At 29.8% G+C, this 17,998-nt stretch overlaps 1 protein-coding gene and 1 long non-coding RNA gene across 2 annotated transcripts in view; one reads left to right on the top strand and one right to left on the bottom strand.

The window, feature by feature from the left end:
- Nucleotides 1–17,998, top strand: part of LOC115889092 (sodium/calcium exchanger 1) — a 342,486-nt gene that overhangs the window by 234,742 nt on the left and 89,746 nt on the right. Inside the window, exon 4 of the mRNA XM_030909008.1 lies at nt 11,318–11,516. Within this exon, the coding sequence (XP_030764868.1) occupies nt 11,318–11,516 (199 nt within the window). The remainder of the gene's footprint in view (nt 1–11,317; nt 11,517–17,998) is intronic.
- On the bottom strand, nt 4,520–6,770 carry LOC115888964. The gene is made up of 2 exons (XR_004051342.1): nt 6,492–6,770; nt 4,520–4,878 (listed from the first exon to the last, which is right to left on the bottom strand). It is a non-coding gene; the product is annotated as an uncharacterized LOC115888964 (long non-coding RNA).

Raw genomic sequence — 17,998 nt, 5'->3', positions numbered from 1 at the left:
TTGCCAAAAATTCATAAACCGGACAAGTCTATGCGCCCAATTGTTTCGGCTGTAGGTTCTCCGACTTATAATTTGGCGAAATGGTTATCAAGAGAGTTCGAAAATTTACCTGATCATGAACCTTCTTTCGCAGTTAAAAATAATATTGAATTCATTAACAAAATTAAAGATATAACATTGCACGAAGGTGAAATTTTGGTCTCCTTTGATGTATCTTCGTTGTTCCCAAGTGTTCCAATTCCACATACTTTAGGCTATTTGAAGGAATTACTGAACGCAAATGGTCTCGACAACAAAACTGTGACTGAATATATTGAGCTTACATCGTTATGTATGAAACAAAATTGTTTTCAATTTAATAAAAACTTTTTTGAACAGCGGGAAGGTACAGCAATGGGTAATCCATTGTCTCCATTTTTGGCTAATTTATTCATGAGCAGGTTTGAAGTGGAGGCTAAGAATCAGTTTGAGTATTTTCCAAGAGTATGGTTTAGGTATGTGGATGATATTTTTGCTGTTTTTGACACACATTCAGACACCATAGATAATTTTATTATGTTAAATAATCGTTTTCCTTCCATTAAATTTACGCATGAAATTGAGAACAACGACAGATTACCATTTCTAGATGTATTAGTTATTAGAAATGCTAATAATTGCCTGGAATTTGATATCTTTAGGAAAAATACGACCACACGCAGATATATTCCTAATGAATCACATCATAGTGTTGAACATAAAATGGCTAGTTTAAATTTCTTAGTTCATAGATTACTTAGTTTCCCACTTTCCAACGAAAGATATGAAATAGAAAGAGATTACATTAGGAATGTAGCTGAGTGTAATGGATATTCTCCTTCACTAGTTGATAAATTAATTAGAAAACGTAGGTATAGGTTAATGATTTCTGAAAATTCGACTTTTCAAGTGGAGAAAGATACGTCTAAATATTTTTCGATACCGTTTGACAGAGAGTTAACCCGTGGTCTAAAAGGAATTTTTAAGAATGTCAATTATAAACTTGTGTATAGTGCTAATAATAAATTACAACAATTATTAGGTAATCCAAAGGATAAAACACCTCCACTGGAAAGGTCGGGTATTTATGAAATTTCTTGTAAAGATTGTAATCAGAAATATGTTGGGCAAACTAAAAGATCAATATTAACTAGATTTAAAGAACATTTAGCTCAGATAAGATATGGTAGACCGGATAAATCTTGCGTTGCCGAACATATTGTTGATAAAGAACATTGTATAGATCTTAATAATTTAAAATTAATTAAACAAGTCTCAAATTACAGGCAATTAGATGCATATGAAAGCAACAGAATTAATAAATGTAAAGATAGTATGAACAGAGACAACGGTCCAATTCCTTCAAGTTCTTTGTTCCTACTACTCTAGTGGCGGAAATCTAACTGTTACGCTCAGTTGGCTCTGACTCGGTTGGCTAGATTTTGCCACGCCCACTCGGTGCCCACTGGGTGAGTATATAAACGCTCAACTTGTAGATTGTACTTTAGTTTATAATCATCTGCTGATGATGCTAAAATGGTTAGCGAAACGCGCGTCCAGTGTAAAAGTAAAAGTGTTTTGGTGTATTGTGATGATTTAGTGTTTATATTTTGCTGTTTAACACCAAAGGTTCCAACCCTCAACTGTAATTGTGAGGTTCTTGCGGAATTACGGTATTTTTGATCGTATGCCACGGGCTGACTTATAGCACTTTTCCCGAATTCGCCATTAACTCATTTTACCCATTTTTTGACTAATGGGGTTTTTGCGAGATACCCCTCAATTGTTTTTGGTACTCTCTGTTTTAACAGAAATGACTACAACTTTTGATTTTTAAATGGTACTCTCGGTATTTTTCTACTTCATTCGAAAGAAAATGACACTCTGAGTAGAATGACATGTCATATGTCAACTTTTGACATTTTTGCTTAAAAAAAATCGTATGTTAAATTTCAATCTAGAGTGCCATGGCTGTGTTATAAACACTAATTTTTAACCAAGGAGCCTTGGAAAAATATATTTGATCGTCTAATGTTTTCTGTGTCTTGTCGTGGCCGATTAAAAGATGCCCAAATCGTATTTTGATCGTATCTTATTTTTTCAAATGGAACAAGGGTGGCTCATTAGCATATTTGAAAAAAGCATTTTTACGAATAATTGGTACCACGCACTTGGTATTTCGAATCAAATTGTTATTATGAACCGCATGTTATCCAATGAGCATTTTATTCCTTTAAGGCAAATGTGACGTCGTTGTTACGTTATCAGGACGTCTAAATATAACGTGACCATTGAACCGTCTGAACATAACGTTACCAGGACGTGAGAACATAACGTAACCGTTGTGTCATAAGAACGTAATCAACGACTACCAAAATACTACTATATCTATATCTCTGACTACTACTAACTAACAATTTGTTTTGGGTGGTCTGTGGTCTGTTTTTGTTTAAATGTTTTGTTCATTATTCATGTTGGGGATTTATTTTTAAATTAATGTTAATCGTTAGGCCACCAGTATTTCTTTTGCATATTCGAATTCTCATTGTTAACAGAAGTTTCATCTTAAACAATAAAATTTTAATCAATCACTATTATTTACCGGATTAATAATACAGAAATTACGGTTCAATTACATACAATTAATTATTTATAGTGATTTATTATATTAATTTTACAGTAATTTTTATTAAATTATAAGAATATTCTCGTTGATTATTGGTTTGAAATACATATGTTGTTACAGTGTTCTCCAATGAAAATGCGAGTTACTAACTCTAAATTCTAAGTCTAAGCTGACAAATGAGCTAGATACTTTACCTAGACGGTTATTCAGAAGCTACAAACCTATCGATGGAAATATCCATGAAAATTTACTTTCTATCACACAGGTTTATTGTAGTGATTTTTTTAGTCGCGTCTGGCACAGATCGCTACCCAATGTTGCCACAAGCTTACTTTTCATCGGGGTAGATTATCACGAGATAGCTTTGTTAAATAATTGTTTTACAAAGAGGTAGATCTACCCCGAATGGGGTAGCTGTAGCAACACTGCCGCTATCACTATTCCTCTCGCGCGTCTCGCTGCCGTCATGACCGTCTCGCGGCTTCATTCAAGGCCGAGTGTCACTGTATAAAAAAGTTTTACTTCAAAAAGTTTAAATAAACATGAGTCTAAAATAAAAAGATTTTTTTTTTAATTTTCAACACGCTATAGATAAGAAAGGAAGTGCTTTACTATGCTCATATAAACATTTTGTTTTAAAAACATATGAGGAACGACTTTAAACATTTTTTGACTACTTAGGAAACATCCTGTATATTTAAATTCTCTTAAAATTTCATAAAATTTGATAAACAATATTTAAAATGTTTAGAGTTTTAACAAGTTAAGAGACATAAAACTTTTTGTCAAAGAAAAGTCGTATAGCTTAATCCTCTAAATTAGTGAAGGCTGCAAATACCGTACTTTAAGAAGAAAGAGCCTAGCTCGTAATTTTACAATCAAAATTTTAAAAAAATCATAGGTGATGAAAAAATGGGGACATTAATATTAATTGGGATATAAAATAAGAAAATTGTCGTTAACTTTCGGTAGTTTCAGATGTGAAACATTGATCTGCATAAAGCTTCGATCTGGATATTTTAATTCTTTGAAATTTATAATCCAAGTACAACCAGGTATACCCTGTATATCAATTAAATATTCTCCTTGGCACAGTGAATTTCAATTTCGCTCCAGCAATGAACTAATGAATTTAAAAGAATAAAGAATAGAACTTGGTCACGTAGCGATCTAACTGAGTCTGAACCATAGACTTAGAATAAAATATAGACTGAGCATCTCATTCATAAATAGCTGGAAGATGCGGACAGACAACGTCTTGTTATTGTTGTGTTATTGTTTTTGGCTCTAACGAGTGCGACACGAGCGATAGATAGGCTGTCTCCGTCATAACGGTCGTTTCCTGACGGCTCTGCCGCCCAACGCAACACTGTCTTTTGTTTCTTCAGTGCACCTGCACTCTCCGTATCATAGGCGGGTATTTTTTTTAATTTTAATGAAGCTATAATTCAATTAAAAATATATCGTATTTAAACTTTTTTATATTATTAAGATTTAGGATAAAGAAAATAGTTTAATATAAAGCAAAGTTTAGGACTTAGAAAAAAAATACGTCTTAGAGTCTAAAAACGATAAAAATAATAAAGTACGTGTTATAGAAGAAATTTTAATAATCGAAATTATTTAATTTTTGAAATTGATGATAAATTATTAATTTAATAAAATATTAATTTTAGTCAAACATTTACAACTCTAATATTAATCAAAACAGGATCTATTCTATAGATATAATAGAACAGAAAGAGAAAAAACTTTATAATTGTTTAATTTTTTTTTCCGGTAAAAGTGATGTCTTATTATGTAAATTAGAAAAAACAGGAATCTGTTCCATTAAAGCAAGCTTTTAGGAAGTGAATAAAATGAAAACTACATTTATTTAACTCGTTACTGTCTTTATTATAGAGTAAGTATAATAATGGTAATGGTGACTATACTTTATTCAATGGAAATATGCACCAAATTCAAACAAATATAAAAGGCATGAGTATAAACAGTATTACTACAGTAATATTGAACATTGGTTCAAAAATATTACATTAATATAATACAATATTACTGTAGGTATTACTGTCAACGTGCAAGCTTGTTTGAAGCTTGATGTATTTGTATGCGCTTGGTACATCTTGGCGTTGGAAAATGTATAGAAAATTATTAAGAAAAACTAGTACGTAATGGGGGATATCTTGATATACAGAGTGGTCGGAATTGTATTCAGGAAACTTTGGCAGCATAATCTGCAAATAAAATCAGTAAAAAAAATAGTATAAATTTATGTCCTAAAATGCTTCGTTTCAGAGATACAGAGTGTAGAAATTTCATTTTTATTTCGCTTTTTTCCAAATAATTTATGAAGAATGTATTGATTAATTCGTTTCCAAATATCTTGAGAACTATACTTGTGGCGAGTGTCAACAAGAGACCTTATTAAGTAAAAAACGTTGGAAATGTAAATTTTTCTCAGTAGTTTTATATAGATACAGACAAAAAGTATTACTCTTCAAATAACTTAAAAAATATGTAGGTGGCGCCCCCTATTAGTAAAAGTCAAATTGACATCTAAATCTAATTTTTCATGTCAAAAAACTCCCAAACGCCAATTTTCGTCCAAATATTGACGTCACTTCAGAAATTATTTGGAAAAAAATCGAAATAAAAATGAAACTTCTACACCCTGTATCTCCGAAACGAAGCATTTTAAAAACTTACAAGTTCATTTTTTTAGAAAGCCAATGCAACATTTCTGAGTTTCAAATAAAGATAAAAAACAGTAAAACATATAATAATAATATGTAAATTATTTTCTTGGATACATACATATATGGCAAATAATAACAGATTGTTTTATTAAAGATTTACGTTTTGGTTAATTCTAAAACTATCTTCAGATTATATGTGATATTACTTAAGTGATATTACATTATAAAAGAAAAAATGAAAATTATACCTTATAATCGAAAAAAAACGGCGTCAGCGATGGCTATGAAATGAAGATCGCTGTCATTTTATATGTAAAATTATATGGAGTATGTATCGATGGTTTTTTCCAAGCCAACTGGACGCCGTTTTTTTCGATCATACGGTATTACAAATTAATAATAGATTAACAGTCGAGAAAAAAAAAGAAAAAACTCTAGGTAAGTACTGGATAAATTTTAAAATGGCATATTTATTTTATCTTTGTTTAATATAAAAAAAACGAAATATCTACCTGGTTTACATAACCCTGTATAATTTGTGAAATAATAATGGACAAAAATGCAAGCGGTAAGAAAAATATTTACAAAAAATATGTACTTGTTTACATTTCTGGACCATTGTTCGTCATTTTTGTTATCATAATGGTGACCCTATCATAAAAACGTAGTTATTTCTATACCTGATGTGAAACTATAGGGAAAAAGTAATGTTTGTAAAATATTTTAGTCTTGAAAAAAAATAAGGAATGTTTGGTATTTTAAAATGTTTGGTAGCTTGTAATTTTTTCGACTTTCTCGATTGTTTATAGTTTATAATAAGCCTTAAAAATTGTTGTTTCATAATGGAATATCATTCTGGAATTCCTGTATGTTATTTTAGATTCTAAGGATGGTTTTAGAATAAAAAGAAACACATTTTTCATAAAAAAAAGCATTAAATTAACCAATGCCCAAGAAAATAATGTGTCTACTTCTTATGTACTTAATAATGTATCTACTCGTTATATTAATAACGAGGTTAGTAAGAACCTTTACGTAAATGATAAATATAAAAAATACAGATTTTCCAGGGTTTATAATTTACTAAATTATTATCTAAATAAGCGCCTTTCTACAACGCCACTGACGCCAAAATAGTAAATTTGACTTACCTGTGGAATGTTGTTCCAGGACTTAAATAGTCCAATTTCTTACAAATTTGGCACTGACGAACCATGTTTTATAGTTTTTAAATAAAAAGTAATCAAAATAAACACTAAACCGGCACTACACACTAAGAAAATCGAATCCAAAAAAATACAAAATCAAAACATCCAATAAAAACAATAAAATAGCCATGGAGAAACTGTGACAACAAGGTTTTACGACACGTGCTTTACTCTACTATGGCTCTACTACGAGAGAATAAAGAATGAACAGGCGACGTGGCGATTGATGGATGTTGCCAAATTGTAAAGAATTTGTCATTTTTAAATAGTCTCCGACTTATAATTTAGTAGTATAGGGACTATTTAATACATCTTTCTACTATTAAACACTACTTTATTAAAATACAGTTTTAATATCTCAATATATGTATAACACAAAAAAAATATTAATAATATTTTAGACGTGACAACATAGGCTGGAGGCGAAAGACTCAGACGGCCGAGGTCAGCTGCACCCAGGAGTAAACATGTTTACAAAAATTAATATTGGACCGCGCTTAAATGTAAATAGTGTAGTCTATATTTTATTCTAAGTCTATGGTCTGAACCATAGACAAACTAACAAAAGCAAGACGCGTCAACGCTGTACTGCAAAACGGCAACAAGTTTGATAAGAGTTTATTACCGCGCTTGCGTCAACTGGCCTTTTAGACGAGGACGGTTTACTTATGGATTGTGTATTTTGTAGTAAACTTTTAGACGAGGAATGTTTATTAAAATCAAATACATTTATTTCCATCGGTAAAATAAACAATAATTTCTGGACATAACAGATATAAAAACAAAAAAGTCAAATAAACGAAAACGTATTCCTCTTATTAAAATAACAAAAAAGATGATAAAAAAAAACAACAGTTATGGCAAATGAAATAAAAGCATTATTCTTCAAAAGGTACAAAAAAATAATTATGTATGTGTATTATAATATTAATAATAGGAACAACAAGAAACATCTTAAAAATATACAACTTTTTCAAATATAAAACAAAAACATAAACTTCACATTTTTCCAAGAATTTACAAAAATATTAACATTTCGAGTCTATTATAAAATATAAAGCACGAAAATTCAAATCATAAAAAGATTAAAAAGATAAAGATTCTTATATCTTACAGTCAATTTGTAGGATCTTCGTTTTGTCTACGTTAGCGATGTAATCAAATTAATATGTATAATCACAGTAATTATTATGTTCTTCATAAATGTAAAATGTATTACATTATTTATTTTCGTTTTCTACGCTAATAAAATAATAGTAATAACCAAACAAAACGCAAAATCAGGAATTCAAGGCAAAAAAGTTTTTCGTTTTATTTAGGTTAGGTTTGACGAGTGCGACTACGCGACGAATTCTGACTCAACTGGCCAGCGCAAAAACAATAATTCGACTTCCTCAATCCTTTGAAAAGTCTTGCTTTTGTTAGTTTGTCTATGGTCTGAACATATAAACATCAATCTATACTGTTTTTTCTACACTAAATCTATTTCGTAGTTGCAAAGAAAATTGTATATTCTTTGCATTCTCGAATTAAAGCTTTTTATTATATCATATATCATATATCAGCTGCCAAAACTGAAAACGTCAAAAGAAAAATGAATATTTTGATATTTATAATTCAAGTCATTCATCTTTACAAGTTTAAAGTACGCATTTTTAGATATTTGTTTTTAGGAATCACAAACAGCTATTATGGATGATACTTTTAGAAACTTTAGTGCCAAATGTTGAAAGCTGAAACTAAATAGTTATACTTGTTTCTCTTTGGTTGGATTTGGGTCAAACATTATTTGGGTCAAACATTATTTTGGGATCACTAGAACAACAAAACAATTCTAAATAGTGAGCGAAATATTATTTTGGTGATTGACAATTGAATTTTTTTAGTTACGCTTTTTACATTTATACTACATTTTTGAAAAAATATTTCAGATTATCTATCTAGTTCGAGCATAAGTTTAGCAAACATTATTTTTTTCTGTAAACGTTAAAATATATCTTTAAATGATTTTAATTATAGGAATTTGTTAATTTAAATGGAATGCTTGATTCAATAAAAAAGAGCATGAAACGGGTTTAAAATATCTTTCACAAACAATTTATGACTGCAACTATGAAAACGAAGTAGTTGCTGACTATTAAAAATAAATAACAACCTTCTTAAGGTCAATCTCCTAGATCATATATACTTACGTGTATAAATCAACGCCATAAGTTTAGCATTAAAAAATATGTCTCCAACATTACAACATGCCATTTTCAAACCTTCTTTATTGCATTTATGAATCGTTCAGTAGGTTTGTCTTTCTTGAGGACCTTACTTTGCGCATGCGTATTAAATGTTAGATGTATTTCCAAAATAATCACAATTTTATACGGTTTAGAAAGTACAAATTATACATTGTTATCGAAACCAACTTTTCATTGTCATTATATTGTCATAATCTTGTCATAATCACTTGTCATAATCACATGTCATAATCTTATTTCCATTGTGTAACGACGTGGCAACAACGTTTGTTTTTTGCGTTTTTAGTTTAAAAATTGTATTAAGTACTCTTTTATCGACCGCTTTTATATAGCCAAGGATGCTAGTGTGTTCAGTGAAAAGTTAATTTTAAGTTTGTGCATTTATATTTATATTTTTTTTTCGTTGGACTTTCTAAATACTCGTAAAAATAACTAGAAAGTGTTTAGTGTGCGAAAGTTTTAATATAAAGGTCCCCGAATTATCTTTTCATAGACAAGTAAAGTATTCAGTTGTCCTTTTATTTAAATTAAGCCACCTGCATAATTTCTGGTTAGATTTCCTAAGAATATTGATATTCGTACGGAGTGGCTAAATGTATTTTTTATATAATTTAATTTTTATGACAGTAAACATTCAATTTATTGTTCAAATATAAGCATTTTACAAATTAAATTTTTAAAATTAATGTTTAAATTTGGCGCGCGGACGATAGGTCCTCCACAAGGATAGATAGAATGGAAGCACCGCGTGTGCAACAAAAAAAAGAAGATAAATGGAAGTCGTTGATATGTTTGCGATAGTTTCCATAGTGACTTACTTATCCACGTAAGTATACCGGGTGCGTCTCAAAAGTGGCTCACCCCTATAAGTTTTTTATTTTTTCAGATAAATAAACGAGATTTGGTATGTTAGTATATGACATAAATTAAGATTGATTGACATAGTCAACCGTTGTCTGTCACTTCCGGTTTGAAATGACTACAACTTTTAATTTTTAAATAGCACCCTGGGTATTTTTTGACTTTATTCGATAGAAAATGACACTCTGAATAGACTATTGACATATCATATGTCAACTTTTGACATTTTCGCATATGGTTTATTTGGAATTATAACATGCGGTACATAACGAACATCTGTCTCGAAATACCAAGTGTGTGGTATCAAATTATTCGTAAAAAAAATATTTTTCCAAATTTGCTAATGAGCTACCCTAGTTCCATTTGAAAAAATTGAGATATGATTAAAAATACGATTTTGGCATCTTTTAACCGGCCAGGAAAAGACATTGAAAACATTAGATGATTAAATCTATTTTTCCAAGGCTCCTTGATTAAGAATTAGTGTTTTTAACATAGCCATGTCACTCTAGATTGAATTTTACAATACGATTTTTTATTAAGCGAGAATGTCCAAAGTTGACATATGAGATGTCATTCTATTCAGAATATCATTTTCTATCGAATAAAGTAAAAAAATACCGAGGGTGCCATTTAAAAATCAAAAGTTGTAGTCATTTCCGGTGAAACAGGAAGTGACCAAAAACAATTGAATATGCCAATCAATCCTAATTTATATCATATACTAACATGTCAAATCATGTTTTTTTATCTGAAAAAATAAAAAAATAGGGGTGAGCCACTTTTGAGACGCACCCGGTATATGATTTAGGGTTAACTTGCAGAAAGCGCCATTAAAAAAAGAAGAACACGGGGCAAATTATGACGTCTAGGGCTTGACCTCACTAAAATTATTCTTGATTGTCATTCCCCAGCCGTTTTCTCATTGACTTCTTGATTGACGCCGTTTTTATTCGATCGTATGGTACCGGGTATGATTATTGCGCCATTAAAAAATAAGAAGACTACGGACAAAGTAGTGACGTCTAGGTCATGACCACGCCAAAAAAAACATCGATTATCATTCCCCAGCCGTCTTTGACGCCGTTTTTTTTCTCAATCGTATAGTATTTTGATTACTGCGTAAAGTTAATAGGAAATGTGAAAATATTGTCAGCTGTTAGTTCTTCACATATTGTTAAGTAAAATAGTCATCATTCAAGTCGGTTACATTTTTTTCAATTTTAACGGCAGAATTACAGTGTAAAACATTTGAAATTTGTAAAAAATTAAAAAATACTACATTAAAATATTAAGTTTATATTTTTGTCTCGATTGAATTTTTAATAACCCCTCATTAAGAAATCAAATTTACGGGCTCGTATAGTCATTTTAATGTGCACGTGATGTATTAACTACTAAAGAGTTTAATTTACTTTTGATGTAAATTAAGACAAAACTTGAAGAAGTTGTAGCGAACTTATTATAATTTTATTTAAGGAGAAAAGCAATTATTAAAGGATTATCATAAATTCATAAATTAAGATAATGACGAAATATATATTTTTTTAATATCTGATATTTATTTACGACATCGCTACGAAAGTATTAAAATATACATGTAAATTTTTTTAGTGTAATTTGAATTAGATGTGGTAAATATTGTTCTCTTCTTTTCAGAATACCGTAGACAAATTGGTTCAGAGAGCTAATGCCTCTTTACTAATCGGAACATCTTCGTGGAAAGAACAATTTATTGAGGCCGTCACTGTCAGTTCGAGCGATGAGGATGACAAAAAGGAACCTTCTAGACTAGACTATTTTATGCACTGTTTAACAGTGTTTTGGAAAATACTGTTTGCATTTGTTCCACCAACAGGTAAATAGAACGTGTGACATGAAGCTTTTTTAGCAGGATGGGCCCTGTCCAATGATGGCGGTGGGTAAATACCCAATGGGTATAATAAAGAAATTTAGGAATATACGTGGTATACAGGGTGGTGACAATTCCGATGCTCAACATTGGCATCTCAGAAACTACAAGAGATACGAATTCGGTTAAATGGGAGAAAAGTCGCGTAATTAGAAGTTTGACAAACACCTATGAAGAAAAGCCAGGTATCCTGATTAGTTTCGGATTTATGTAAAAAAAAATGAAAATAATACATTTATTTTAAATCACAATATCTTCAAAACTATTGTATCTATTGCAACGTAAGTTGGTAGTTTTATATTTTTGATCTCGGCCAATTAAATGCCATTTTCAGAAAATTTCGCACAACAATCAAGTTTTTGTTTTCTTATGGCCACCATTTTTAATTTTTATCCTATTAGATAGAGCAAAAAATAATCTATACTACTACTATAATTTATTCATTATTATGTAAATTCACTAAAAAATTAGATTTTTTAAAAATTCGCTCAATAGATCAAGTCTGTCTTGGAAATCCAATTGACACTTTGATAATATGACAGCAAGTTAATTTTTGTTTATTCTATTAACTGTCAAATCTGGACGCACAAAAGTTGAATAGTAGAGTTCAATACAGGTTAATACATAACCTAAAATTTTATTGTCAAGAACACGTTCAAAGAATATATTATTTGTGGTTTGGTTTCTCTAATTAAATGGGGATTTTGTTTTTCATAATGATGTGAATTTTTTTTCTGTTAAATGAATGAGAATTTGTAAATAAAGATTCATCCGTCCATAATATTTTTCTAGAAATAAAGGGGACTCTCTTAAACACTTTACCGAAACCATTTGCAAAATTGTAATATTCTCTCGTGATTACCAACATGTAAAAAAATGTAAATTTGGTACACATTTAAATTTAAAGTTGTGATATTTATATTTCTTGATAATTTTCCCTACATAAGAATCACTTATATAATACTGCCGACTTATTTTACGGCTAGAAGTTTCCGGATCTGAGCTGGCACATTAATATCATTAAGCCTTTTAAAATAATGTCTTCTTGTTTTTAAAGCTACCAGCAACAGCTAAATTTCTCGAAATCCTTGGGAAAATAGTACGATTAGGCTGTGTCCTTATAGAATACAATGTTCTATAACTTGCGCATGCCATATCGAAATTTCTATTAGTTTTTAAGTAAACATCATCTACATATCTCGTGTTTCCTCACTTGTGAACATATTGTTGACTGTTAATACACTTTACACTATTTACTATAAATTTTTGTGTCTAGATTTGACCCTTAATAGAGTAAACAAAAATTAGCTTGCTGTCATATAAGGTGTCAATTTGATTTCCAAGGCAGACTTGATCTTTTGAGCGAATTATTAAAAAAAATATATTTTTTTAGTGAATTTACATAATAATGAATAAAACTTAGATACCGCAAACTTACCGCTAACTTAGATACCGCAAACGTACAGATTATTTTTTGCTCTATCTAACAGGATAAAAAATCAAAATGGCGGCCATAAGAAAACAAAAACTTGACTCTTGTTGTGCGAAATCTAGAAGGCTTAGAAATTTTCTGAAAACGGCATTTAATTGGCCGAGGTCAAAAATATAAAACTACCAACTTACGTTGTAATACATACAGTAGTTCTGAAGATATTGTCGTTTAAAATAAACGTATTATTTTTATTTTTTTGGCATAAATCCGAAACTAATCAAGATACCGGGGTTTTCGTCATAGGTGTTTTTCAAACTTCTAATTACGCAACTTTTGTCCCATTTAACCGAATTCGTATTAGCCTAAGAGCTGACGACATATTTAGAGAACATATTTTAGGCAAGCTAGAGTAACTAAAAATGTATAGTTTATTAACTGGTGAACCCAGAATCTTAAGTCTGGCTGGGGGGTTGGGGGTATTTCGCTACTGCGCAACCCATAACATTTGCAAAAAAAATAAATCCAAAAAACATTCTTTAGGCAACTTGAAATTTGTTTATTCTTAAATTTTAGCATCTATTTAACCTAGAAATAAGTATGCCAGACTTTTTTTCGGGTTTAAAGTGTAACCAGACCATTCCAAATATGTTTAATTATTATACCTGGAAAACATACTTTAGGCATTCTAAAATTTTTAGAGCGTGTTTATTAGATGATATTAAAAAATATGTGTTAATTGCTAGACGAATTCAATGGGATTTAATACTTGCCAGACGCGAATAAAGGTTTTAAATGAGTGCGACAAAAAAGTCTTATGAGTATCTATAAGCGCGAGAAAGATAGTTTATTGAGACCCGGTCGGCAGCCGATGCGGCTGACGTAACAGCATTTTGGAGTCGTAAAAACTTAAAAAAACTAACTAATATTGAATAAATAAAAAGAAACATTTTTTAATAAAAATGTATGATTGAAATCCTTTCAATAAGAAGACTTTTTAATTTAAGTGTTTTGTATCTGAAAGAATAAAAAGACGAATAGTTATTTAAAAATTAGCATAATATAAAATATATTTTTTTCATACGTCACAAAAGTATAATTATTATTATACTTTTGTGACATATTATATTATTATTAACTTTTGCGACCTGATTGACAATATAAAAAAGGCATTTTAACGCCTAAGCATAAAAGTAAAGCACTTTTACTTACTTTTGAATCTATTTAGAAAGATTAACAATGGTAGGTACTTTAATAAAATTCGAGAATACTTATTTTTTTAGCACTGTACATGGTACCCTTTTGTCGGGACTACGTTTTCTGGTAAAACCACTTCTTTAAATTTTAATCCATGTTGTTAGTGCACTTTTAAAAATTCTTTGCATTTTTGTAGTCTGTCTTCATCAAAAACTATAACTTTGTCAGTATAGTAAGCATACATCAGCATAGTAACTTTTTTACATACTACACAACTTAAATGTTTTTAATCCATTGTGATTTACTAGTTAGTAGCAAAATTAGTAGTTACTAAAATATTTATTTGCAGTAATTATTCTAAACTATTTACACTATGCACGTCAATATTTATATTATAAATACATATTTGTACATGGTAACTTAATTCCAACAAAATAATCTCTGAATTAAAAGCCTGCAAATAATTGAAATGAAACCAAAAAAAATGTTTTTATGAAAATTTGAAGTACATACTCCAAAATACTGTTACGTCAGCCGCATCGGCTGCCGACGGGTCTCAATAAACTATCTTTCTCGCGCTTATAGATACTCATAAGACTTTTTTGTCGCACTCATTTAAAACCTTTATTCGCGTCTGGCAAGTATTAAATCCCATTGAATTCGTCTAGCAATTAACACATATTTTTTAATATCATCTAATAAACGCGCTGTAAAAATTTTAGAATGCCTAAAGTATGTTTTCCAGGTATAATAATTAAACATATTTGGAATGGTCTGGTTACACTTTAAACCCGAAAAAAAGTCTGGCACACTTATTTCTAGGTTAAATAGATGCTAAAATTTAAGAATAAACAAATTTCAAGTTGCCTAAAGAATGTTTTTTGGATTTATTTTTTGCAAATGTTATGGGTTGCGCAGTAGCAAAATACCCCCAGCCAGACTTAGGATTCTGAGTTCACAAGTTATTAAATTTTATTTTTTTTTGTTATTCTAACTTCCCTAAAATATGTTCTCTAAATATGTTGCCAGCTCTCCGGCTATATAACTCTCGTAGTTTCTGAGATGGCAATGTTAAGCATCGAAATTGTCACCACCCTATATACCCAGAATGTGTAGGGTATATACCCATTGAGAAAATATTTTGTGATATAATGAGCCCAAGACGGAACGGGTGAGCGGAGGGGGGTTTTTCTTTCGGGAATGGACTCTGAACTGTGTGGTGCGCTGCGCGCTAAGAGGATATACTACCTGGTTTTCATTATTTTGTAGAACAGGGATGCTCACATAATTAGGATCGAACTTCCTTAAGGTAAGTCGTTTGATCCATTAAATATTGATACTTACTATCCGTCTACTGGATCTGTGTGTATGAATAGTATTTCAAGAATGCGGCAGACCCGTCTTGGAGAGCAGTGCAGTCGCCTATCGGTAAAATAGTTGTGCGGTTTTATTGAATTTTTATTGTTGTTCTTCTTAGTTTTTTAATTTTTATAGAGATTATGTATCATTTACGTAGAAAAGTATTGAAAAAAATAAAGCTGGGTATTTTTGAAATTTTTGTATACAAAAGTAATGTTATCTAAAATTGCCGTGAATATAGAGAATTTTGTTTTCCCCTTTACGGATGCCCTGTAGCTCCAGAATGGATCGACATACTGTAAGAAATTGTGTATTTTAATATGATATTAATATACATGCGTGCGATAAAACAAAATTAAGATTGAAATTCCAAAACATGCCACACTCAATTTAGCTTACTGTTTATTAATTTATCTGAACCACTCACAAACAAAACTAACATATTTTCCACGAAATTATAGCGACCTCGCACGAAAAGCGCAATTTTTTTGCTATTAAACTCATTCCCAACTAGTAGCACTTCAGTCACGAATAAAAATCATTGCCAGTATGCTTACAATAGAACAAAATTTTAAACGAATTTAATGATTTTATTAATGTTTAGTACATTTAATTAAGAGTAAAAAATACCAGAAAAAAAATTATGCAGGGTGTTTCTGACAGAGCTTGCATTTAAGGTTTCTAGAGAAGTGAAATATTTAAATAGGAGCTTCTTGTACATCAGTGTTCCACAATGAGATCACTCTATTAAAAATATCAATCCGTAATAATAAATCATTTAATTATTTACTAAAGAAGTGCGATTAGATTAAAGGTTTTTGTCCAATGCAAATCAAAAACATTTTTAAGACATGAATTAATTCAAGACCAAATAAATCTTGTTATCTTTTAAAATACATTAATCTGTCAATGTGTCTGTACACAATTTAAATTTAATAATGTATCTCTTATTTTGTAACAATTTTGGAACAACTGCTGATGTTGGCATCAGACATTTTTTATTTATTTTTATATTTTCTATTAAAATCTTCAAAGTAGTAGTAAATAAAGCTTCAAAGTAGCAATTTGGATCAGATATATTGTGTAAATGAGGCCCATATTCTTGATTAACTGTTCCACATCGAGATAATTTTAAATTAGAACTGAAATAAATTAGAAGAAAATTATTATTAAATTAGAAAGTATTCATAAATAATTTATTGCTAGCCCCATATGAGATAGGGCTTACATTTTTTTTAATATCTTATATAGAGAATATTTTGTAACAAGGTATATTGTATATTAAAAAATATATTACTTTTTTTAAGTGTTTGTTATGTCGATGCCTTTGATAGAACTTTTTATTACGTTTTTCCAACAGATTTATAAAAAATATAATTTTTATTGAGTGCGTTTAAAGAGCTCTTATTAAAAGTTCTTTACAGGCATATATGTGTTTATAATTAAAAAATTCATTTTTTTTTCTTTTGAAGCGAGTTTTGTTAGCGGAAATATTTTTCTTTTTTATAAAAGCGAAAATAATATAAAATTAATATATAAAGTCAGTGTGTACTCAAAAGAATACCTTTAATAATATTCTTTGTTACTTTCCTTTTATTTTGTTTTTTTACCATTTTTTAAAATGTACAGGGTGTCAAAAAATAAAGTCTAATCGTTGTGATCTCGGAAACTACATGAGATACGAGCTATGGAGGTCGGTTAAATAGAGGTTAAGTTGCGGAATTTGATGCTGATCAAAGTTCCATCTTAAAAGTCTAAAAATTCCAAATATTTTTTACTGAGAATTTTTCAAAAAAAAGCATTATTTGCGATTTCATTTCTGAATTTTTATGGCTCTATTTGAATAAATTAAATTTTACATATTCATTGCTAATTTTTTTGTTCTTCAAGATGATATTATCATAGTTTTAAACCTGTTTCTTGTCATGGATTGTCTTGTTGATGATGTCATCATCAACTTTTGTTTTATTATTACTATATTTTGATTTTTTTTATTACGGATTTTAAGAGCTTCTAAAATCCGAAATTTTAAAATTTACCATAATTTTTCCTAAAAATTTTCGGAATTATACGTATTTTTAAAACTTATTAGATAACATTTTGATCAGCATCAAATTGTGAATTGTGTCGAAAAAGTGCGATACATCATTAGTTTTGGAGATTCTTAAAATTCTTTATGAAAACTAGTGCTATATACAGGGTCCGGCAATAGTGCATCGGGCATCTATAGCTCTTATACTAAGACATTTAGAATTTCTGTTTAAGTGCAGACCTAAAGTATGTATTAGGATGTATTTCAGGAAAATATTTTAACTTTTACAAGGTGGCTCTAAAAAGAGTGACTAGATCGGGATGATTTTTTTAAATGAAACAGCCTGTAAATTATTGAATTTTTGGTGTCCTTTCCTGATCACTTTATATAATCCTAAGATATTATTAAATA

The sequence above is a fragment of the Sitophilus oryzae genome, unplaced genomic scaffold, assembly GCF_002938485.1.
Source record: "Sitophilus oryzae breed Bouriz unplaced genomic scaffold, Soryzae_2.0 scaffold_810_pilon_pilon, whole genome shotgun sequence".
In the NCBI taxonomy this organism is placed as follows: domain Eukaryota; kingdom Metazoa; phylum Arthropoda; class Insecta; order Coleoptera; family Curculionidae; genus Sitophilus; species Sitophilus oryzae.
The sequence above is the reverse complement of the archived record's forward strand: the minus strand, read 5'-3'. Positions and strand labels throughout refer to the sequence as shown.